The sequence below is a fragment of the Phyllostomus discolor genome, chromosome 4 (assembly GCF_004126475.2).
Source record: "Phyllostomus discolor isolate MPI-MPIP mPhyDis1 chromosome 4, mPhyDis1.pri.v3, whole genome shotgun sequence".
Lineage (NCBI taxonomy): Eukaryota > Metazoa > Chordata > Mammalia > Chiroptera > Phyllostomidae > Phyllostomus > Phyllostomus discolor.
Window position 1 is genome coordinate 64,785,412 of NC_040906.2, and position 8,358 is coordinate 64,793,769.

The 8,358-nt window shown below is 40.1% G+C and overlaps 1 protein-coding gene across 1 annotated transcript; it reads right to left on the reverse strand.

Moving 5' to 3' along the window:
• Positions 1-7,570: 7,570 nt before the first annotated feature.
• On the reverse strand, positions 7,571-8,302 carry LOC114494267 (histone H3.3A-like). Its single transcript, XM_028509262.2, has one exon. The coding sequence runs from the start codon at positions 8,285-8,287 to the stop codon at positions 7,877-7,879; it is 411 nt and encodes a 136-aa protein (XP_028365063.1). The 5' UTR covers positions 8,288-8,302; the 3' UTR covers positions 7,571-7,876.
• Positions 8,303-8,358: the final 56 nt, after the last annotated feature.

Below are 8,358 nucleotides of genomic sequence, written 5' to 3' on the forward strand. Positions count from 1 at the left end.
AAATAGAATGATATGATAAAGAGTAATTGTGTGACATTTTTAAATGAGCGGTGGGAAAGACTCCTCTGAGAAAACATTTCAGTGGAGATCCATGAGGCCATTGGAAGAGGATGTAAGGTGAGGTGAGAGTCTTTTCCTGCTGTTGATGCTGTTGTTATTGTTGCAGTTGTAGTTGTTGGTGTGTGTTTAAGAGTTACTAGAGGGGTTCATGACAAAGGGAGTAACTGAGCAGAGAAATGATGATTTAGGAGAGGGTGAGGAGGTAATTGAGAAACCAAGTCCATGAGAAGGTGAGGGAGAATGGAATCCAGAGCAAAACTAGAGGGGTATGTCGCTGATGGCAACAGAGACACTTGCTCTAGGATAAAACTAGGCAGTCAGAGAACAGGTATAGAGTGAGGTTAGTGGACAATTTTAGGTTGGAAGGGTGAGGGAATTCTTATTTTATGACTTCCATTTTCTCAATGATTTATGAAACAACATTATAAGCAGAGAGTGAAAGCAGTTAGGGGATATAAGGAGTAAAGACAAGATGTGAAATATCATTTTGGAAAATGGGAATGCAAAAGTCCAACAGAAGTAATAAGATTGCTCTTGGCCTCTGTGATGGTTAATTTTATGTCAACTTGACTGGATGCCCAGCTATTTGGTTAAACGTTATCCTGGGTGTGTCTGTGAGGGTGTTTTTGGATAAGGAAAGCATTTGAATCTGTAGGCTGAGCGAAGCAGACTGTCCTCCCCAGTGTAGTTGGGCTCACCCAATCCTTTGAAGGCCTGAGTAGAACAAAAAGGTTGAAGAAGGAAAAATTCCCTCTTTGCCTGACTGTCATGGAGCTGGGACAAGGGTCTTCTTCTGCCTTCAGACTCGGACCCATACTAAAACTTATACCATTGGCTTTCTTGGTTCATAGCCCTCTGGGCATGGACTGAAACTATATCATTTGCTCTCCTGGGTCTGCAGCTTGGTGACTGCAGATGTGAGATTTCTCAGACTCCATAACTGCATGAGCTAATTCATTATAATAAATTTATCTATCTATCTATCTATCTATCTATCATCTATCATCTATCTCTCACCTATTGGTCCGTTTCTCTGAAAAGTTCTGACCAACACAACTACCGATTTGAGATGTAGAGCAAAATTTAAAGTGCTTCTGGCCAGCATAGTTATTGCATCTTCATCAATCTTTGTTTGTTTTGGTGCATGGGAATTACTGATTATAACCAGGGTTGTAGCTCAGCCAGGTAAATGAGGTGGCAGAGAGAAAGGAATAAAGGGTGTTGTCAAAGAGTGTCTAATAATGTATCACAGAATCAAAGGTGGGTATAGAGGGAAGACAGGACCTGAGGAGGGCAGACTGACAATGATACAATCACAAACTCAACAGATTGGAAAGTCTTAATAAAGTCAAAATGTTGCTTGTGTACATGTATCTGATTTAGTGAGCTATTAGGTGACATGAGTCAGAGTGGCATTCTTGAACTCAGGATTTGAAGATGACGGATTCATTGATGATCCCAAGGTCAAAAGTATGGTATGAGAAGGTGGCTAAAGGTGGGTGAAGAAACATATTATTTTATTGTAAGGTGGGGAGGTCCAGAAACTTAGAGTCTAAGGTACTAGATGTATCATTCATGCAGGTTTTTAAGTCAGTAAGAAAGAAGTCTGTGAGAATAATGGCAGCATAATAAAAAAGGTAATAAGTCAGGGAATAACATCATCGAATAAGAAGGTAACTGAGTTATCTGGATGGCAACAACAAAGAGGAGGAGGAGATGACAAAGTCTAGCATCACGAACTTCAAAGAGCTGGGAATTTGGAAGGATGAGGGAGGAGAATAGATTTGGAAGCGGCTGTGGACAGCAAGGAGAACAGCCACTCCAGGCTCAGACCTGTCGTTAGGTAGAATGTTAAAGAAAAAAAGCATATACTGACTATGACATAAGAGAAATTATTTCAAGAGGATACATTCAAGTTTTACTCAGAGTAAGAGAGCAAAAGGAACATGCAGAGATGAAGTTAAGGATGCAGACATGTGTGCTGCTGATGAACTGTTAGCTTCAGGTAGTAGAGAGCAAGGGATCAGAATGGCAGCAGAAGGGAAAGGACAGGTCAGCTGAGTGGATGTGCAGTCAGTATGAGGATGAATGTCTAGCTATGGGTCAGCAAAATTTTCTATAAAGAGCCATATAGTAAATATTTTAAGTTTGACAGTCCAAATGCTGTTGGTCACAACTACTCAGTTTTGCTGTTTTAATGTGAAAACAGCTATAGACAACAAGTATAAAAATGGGTATGATTGTGTTTCCATAAAACTATACTTACAAAAATAGGCAGTGAGCTGGATTTGGCTTATGGGTAATAAAAAAGGTAACAAAATGAGCTTGAGCTTCTGACGATGAGTAAGGTAAGACACAGAAATGTGGGTGAATGAGTGTTTGATAGTTTCTAGGAGAAGGGGGAGAATCAGTTTACCACAGAAGATGTCATGCTCCCAAGTGTCTATTGGCTCCTGCAGCTCCCAGATGTGGCAGCCAGGAATGAGAGAAGACCTTGATATAAAACTACTGTGATGGGGCAAGGAGAATCATTTTGGTGAGAACATCTGCCTTTGAGTGTCTGCAATGTAATACAGAATGCAAATGGCTCTCATTTCCCCGGGCCTACAGGCTTGGGACTACCTCTTTTCCAGGATGCTCAGTGTTGTTGATCTCATTGAGTTGACTCCAATTCAAGAAGAAATGGTGGCAGGGAGGTGGGGAGAATACTTCATATAAATGGAAACACACTGAGATTCTAAAGAAAGAAGACACAAGCACTGGTAAATATGGGAATGGGCAAGGTTTTCTTACTCTACTCATGTATACATCCCAAGATTCAGTCACATCAGGTATCTCCAATGTTTAAAAAAGATTCAACACTTTCCAATCAAGCAGCCTTTTAGATTTTGGTAAACATCAAATTGTGTATTTGAGGCCTTGGTGTCTTATATCAGGCTCATTTAGAGTCATTCACCAGTCACTCATTATGTGAGCAACTTGAGCTCAATATATAGAAATAATTTTAAAAGATCCCTGGGTTGAGTTCATTGCAAATTCTAAGTAAACTCTGTACCCAGAAATGGTCTCTTAGATGCTCATTTTTAATGAATCCCGAACAAGAGGTTTTCACCCTCATTTCTAAAAGATTTTTACCTCACAGCTCTAATTTACCCTACAGAACTGGACTTCATTGGTGCTATTGTTGTTTTGTTGGTATTATTAAAATATTCCCCAAGTGTTTAAATTATTCCATGATAATAAACCAGGTAGCATTTTATAGGGAGGCATTAATTATCTAAGACCCCAGGAGAGTAATTTGTTTATTTTGCTAGTAATCTGAAGGCATTTAATGTGCTTCTTGATAGTGAATTAGGACCTGGGATACTGGTTTATCACTTATAACTTGTGAGGTTTCTGTTATATGATGACAAAAAGATGGACCTGTCTTTTAAGAGAATGCTTTGTTTGATCTTACTGAAAAAAAATACAGAAAAAATGGTTTGATTCAATTAAAGTCCATTGGTATGAAAATCCTTTTTTTCTGTATTTAAACTATTTCCTCCTTATTACAAATACATATTTTAATCAATGACATGTTTATCTCCTCATTTTTGCAGCCTCCCTGTGTTTTTTCCTATGTATTAAGTAGAGCTTTTATGTCTCTCAGGCTTGGTAGAGTATCCTCATGTAGTAGGTGTGCCTCATGTAGTAGGTGTGCCACTACATTGGACTCTTGCAGAGTCCAATGGCACAGCCTCTGCTATTATCCAAGCTGAGAGATGCACCCGCTATGTGGGCTGTACACCCTCCTTTTGTAATTGACCCTGGATCACTGTTGGCACATCAGTGGAAGGGATTCATCCAGGCTGATGAGCTGCAACCACTGGCTGTGATGACTGATCACCATCCTCCAACCACGTAGGAGAATCAGCTGTGCAGGGGCCCACTCCAGAGAAGGACTTCTTCCAGCAGAGCTTTAGTGATCACTGAGTCCACCCCTTGAATGTGTTGTTTGTGGAGGTCATTGGGTGGTAGTTCTTGGATGTGGCCTGAAGCCATCCACTGGGTACACTGGCTCTGGGGCCTCATGGGAGGGGCAGGCCAAAGTCAGCTTCTGTCCTGCATGGGGCCATCTGGCGTAAGTTACAAAGCAATCTTCAGATAGCTGCTACTTGTACTTTGCTTAGAGGTGCCCAGGCAAGGCCAAACTATGAACCAAGGCTGGCTACTGCTACTTCCAGGCCTGGGGCCTCTTAGCAAGACTTACAGGGCTCACTGAGACCAGATGCTGCTTATTTGAGAGAATTCAGGAAAATGTGATGCATGGGCCAAGACAAGCCATTTATATGGAAAAGTCACTGGAAACAGCTTGGATGGACCTGAAAGTTGGATGGGTAGGGCTTTGGGAATCACCAGGGTGGGGCAAACAGCACAAGCCACATTGATGGAGTCTCAGATATGGCACCCACCTGCTGGCTCTGTTGTGTGTGTGTGGGTGGTAGGTCTCGGGAGAGAAACAATGGACTCTTCCAGCACTTCTGTTGGGAGAAAACTACCCTTCCAACCCTCACCCTGATGCCAGACAATTCAGTCCCTTCCATATGTCTCTAGTGCCTTTCAATCTACTGCTCCAGTGCTGGAGCTGAGAGGGAGTGAGTACAAGTAAGTCCATGTATGGGCCCTTACAGAGGAACTTCCTGGGACTCCAGAAGTTTGTCTTCCTCAGCCTCAATCCCTCCTGGTTTTTACTACCAGAAGTTATGGAGACTTCTCTTTCTGGCCCTGGAACCCTGGGCAAGGGGTCCTTGTGTGGGGCTGGAATCCTGTGCCTCAGAGGGGGGTCCTACAAAGCTCAGATATCCCTCTTGATTTTTATCCCCCACACATAGGTGTGGGACCATCCCATTCCACATCTCCACCCTTCCCACCATTTTTGACATGGTTTCTTCTTTAATTCTGTAGCTGTAGGACTTCTATTCAGCTCAATTTCTGGTAGTTCTGAATGATGATTGTTCTATAGTTTAGGTGCAGTTATGATGTAGTTGGAGGAGGAGAGCCTTATTTACCTACACTGCCATCTTGACCAGGAGTCTCAAAAAATGTGACATTTCAAACTGCTTGCAATAGGTCTTTAAGAGTTCCTTTTAAAAATGCAAATTTGCACTCCTAGAAAGATAACATTTTTAAAAAGTAAATATTTTCAAGTTCTTAATATGTATGTCTTTATGAAATATTAAAGCAATGGGACAAAGGACAGATAAGTTTTCATAAGGTTAAGGAGTGATAGGTATGGAATAAGAAAAGGGCAAGACAAAGCTGGGGAAAGGAATAGGGAATACTACCTCCAGAAAGCAGGTAGCATCAAAGAACTGAGTATGTGTGGTGGGGGTTCCTAAATGGGACAAAATGGAAGAATATCTAAGACGGTATTTCATAGCTACATAATTTTACACAAGGTAATTTTTGCTGCTTCTAAAAAAATTTCCAATAGTACACTAAGCAATGACTGAAAAACAATTCCTGTTGTCAAAGAGCTTATAATTAAGGAAGCATTTTTCCCCCTTTTCACACCTGTTTGTTCCACCATTCTTTACATAACATCAGAAGACTTTTATCCATGCTTGCTTGCAACATATGATTCTAATTTGCATCATACCCAGGACAGGGATGCTAACAGAATTGACTGCTAATTAATTTTGTTGTTCCTTTTTATCGATATATTTTTAAATATAAGACTTGTTGATATATGACTCATTCAAAAAACAACTGCAATTTCAGTTAAATACTTAGCTACTATCATCATAATGCTAATAATTATAAGGATAATGATGTTTACAATAATAATAACCTGAAATAGTTTTAGGGTTAGAAATGTGAGTCTAAAAATGATATCTTCATGATCTGCATTTGAATTTTGCCTCAGATTTGCTCAATTTACAAATCAAAAATAGATTTTTTTCTGTCAGCAAAGATCAGTCTTGTATCTGAAAATCAAGCACAGCTTGTACATCATCATTAACCATAAAGGCTCTGAAATCAGAACTTAGCTGCCAATTTTGTTGATGATGCATAAGATGAACTCGAGTACAGCTGGCTCTTCTGTCCTATGCTAGCTCTGCAGTACTGACATTAGTGAAAATCTGTTTGTTTTTTGTTTCAGGAAATTAAACAGCTATGACTAAAATGAAGCAGAGGGAACAGATATATCTGAGTAATAAACCGGTGCCATTTTTATTTTTAAGTTTATTTTTTTTCTTGCAAATTCACCTCAATTACTGTAATAGTACTTTGACCAATCACAATGACCTTGAAAAGATATGTGAAACTTCTTCAAAAAGAGCACTTTTTTGGCAAGTGGGGACCAAATAACAAATCACGTATAACTTAAAATCCACCATAAGTCAATATAATTTTTCAATGAGTATTCCTTTTAATAATGTGTCTACAGGCAAATTGTACTTCTAAAAATATATTTATTTGCTGACACGTCAACAGCCTTTTCAGAATGGGCATTCTTATGATTTAAGCTCAATTTTAATGCTTTAGTTGTGGAGAGATAAATCAATTTCTAAATATTACCTCAAAATGAGGAAATAAAAGAATTTCAACAAAACAACGTTATTATAATGGCATAAAACCAAATTCTAAATCCTTAAAGCTATTGGAATTTTGGTGAATCAAGGAGATCCTTATCCTTCTTTCCATTAAATATGCTGTGTCAATGTGGAAGTAAGGTAAAAACTGAATACACCCAGACATCAACTGTCACCACTTCAGGAAACCCGGTGAAAACAAAGACTTTTTAAAAAATTTTTTAAGACAGGAACAGATGGGGAAGAAGAGAGGAATTAAATCTCAACATACTTTTAAAAATTGAAAAAATAGGTAGGTGAAACCAGACTGACTTAGCAGACCTTAGTGGAAACTGAGCTGATCATGGAGAAAGTTGAGAATCATCCCCATTAATACAACAGAGTCCTCAAGAGGTTCAAGAAATGGTAGCACTGAGTAATTCTGGAACTGAAAGTGCAGGAGAGAAAGTCAGTGCTAAAAAAGGATTTGGTGAAAGCTGAAAGAAAAGGAATTACCTCCTTTCATCTCCTTCCCAACTCCATCCCATCGGGAAAATGGATCTCCCCACCATGCACTAGGCCTGTGGTTTTATTTTGGACTGAGAGAGGCCTGGCACAGTTGAAGATCTGAACATTCTATTGAGAACACCTCCTCAAAACATTTCCTACCCTTGTTCCCAGGACACTGGCAGCTGGATCTCAGCCTTTCAGGAAGGATGTAGGTGGTCTTTTTTTCTGGTAACCTGACCATCCCAACTGGAAAGACCTAAATGTACTCCCAGCAAGGAGGGACACCCAACAAACACCCTTCCCGATCACCCTGCAACAAAGCTCAAAGTCAGGGAGCCCCAAATGCATCAGACTTTCAGAGTGCCCAATTGGCTTTCAGTTTTTCTTTTTCTTTTGCCATCAATAAGAAATTTACTTGTTTAAAAAAAATCCAAATGCTGGCATTGTCCAGAAAAATTTAACAGGTTTATTTATATTGTTATAAAGTTGAACTGCTTGAAACTTGTTCACTGAAACACCTTGACTTGCATTAATGCTTTATGTCCCTACATTTACATTAAAAAATTTCACACACAAATGAAAGTGGAAAAACGGCCAATACTTGATTTCTGTCCCCTATTTTCCACTTGCAATCATATACTAAGGGACCTTTTTGACCCCATGGGAAAAAAATCTAACGTTGAGAACTACCAATAACAGGAAGAAGAGAATTTTTTTTTAAAGAATGAAATGTTTCCCATCATAGTGGATTCTTAACCACGTTCTCCACGTATGCGTCGTGCTAGCTGGATGTCTTTCGTCATAACTGTTACATGTTTGGCATGCATAGCACACAGGTTGGTATCTTCAAAAAGTCCAACCAGATAGGCTTCACTTGACTCCTGCAAAGCACCAATAGCTGCACTCTGGAAGCGCAGATCTGTTTTGAAGTCCTGACCAATTTCTCGCACCAGACGCTGGAAGGGAAGTTTGCGAATCAGAAGTTTAGTGGACTTCTGATAACGTCTAATTTCACAAAGTGCCACAGTACCAGGCCTGTAACGATGAGGTTTCTTCACCCCTCCAAGAGAGGGCACACTCTTGGGAGCGGCTTTGGTAGCTAGTTGCTTCCTCGGTGTTTTACCACCGGTCCATTTGCGAGCAGTCTGCTTTGTACGAGCCATGTTATAGGGACCTCTTTACTTACCCCCCTTCTCCTTCAGCTGGAGCTCAGCCGAGCTGGAGGAGGTGCTGG

What these genes read in the sequence shown, in the direction of transcription:
- LOC114494267 (XM_028509262.2), bottom strand. Translation starts at nt 8,287, where the DNA reads ATGGCTCGTACAAAGCAGACTGCTCGCAAATGGACCGGTGGTAAAACA.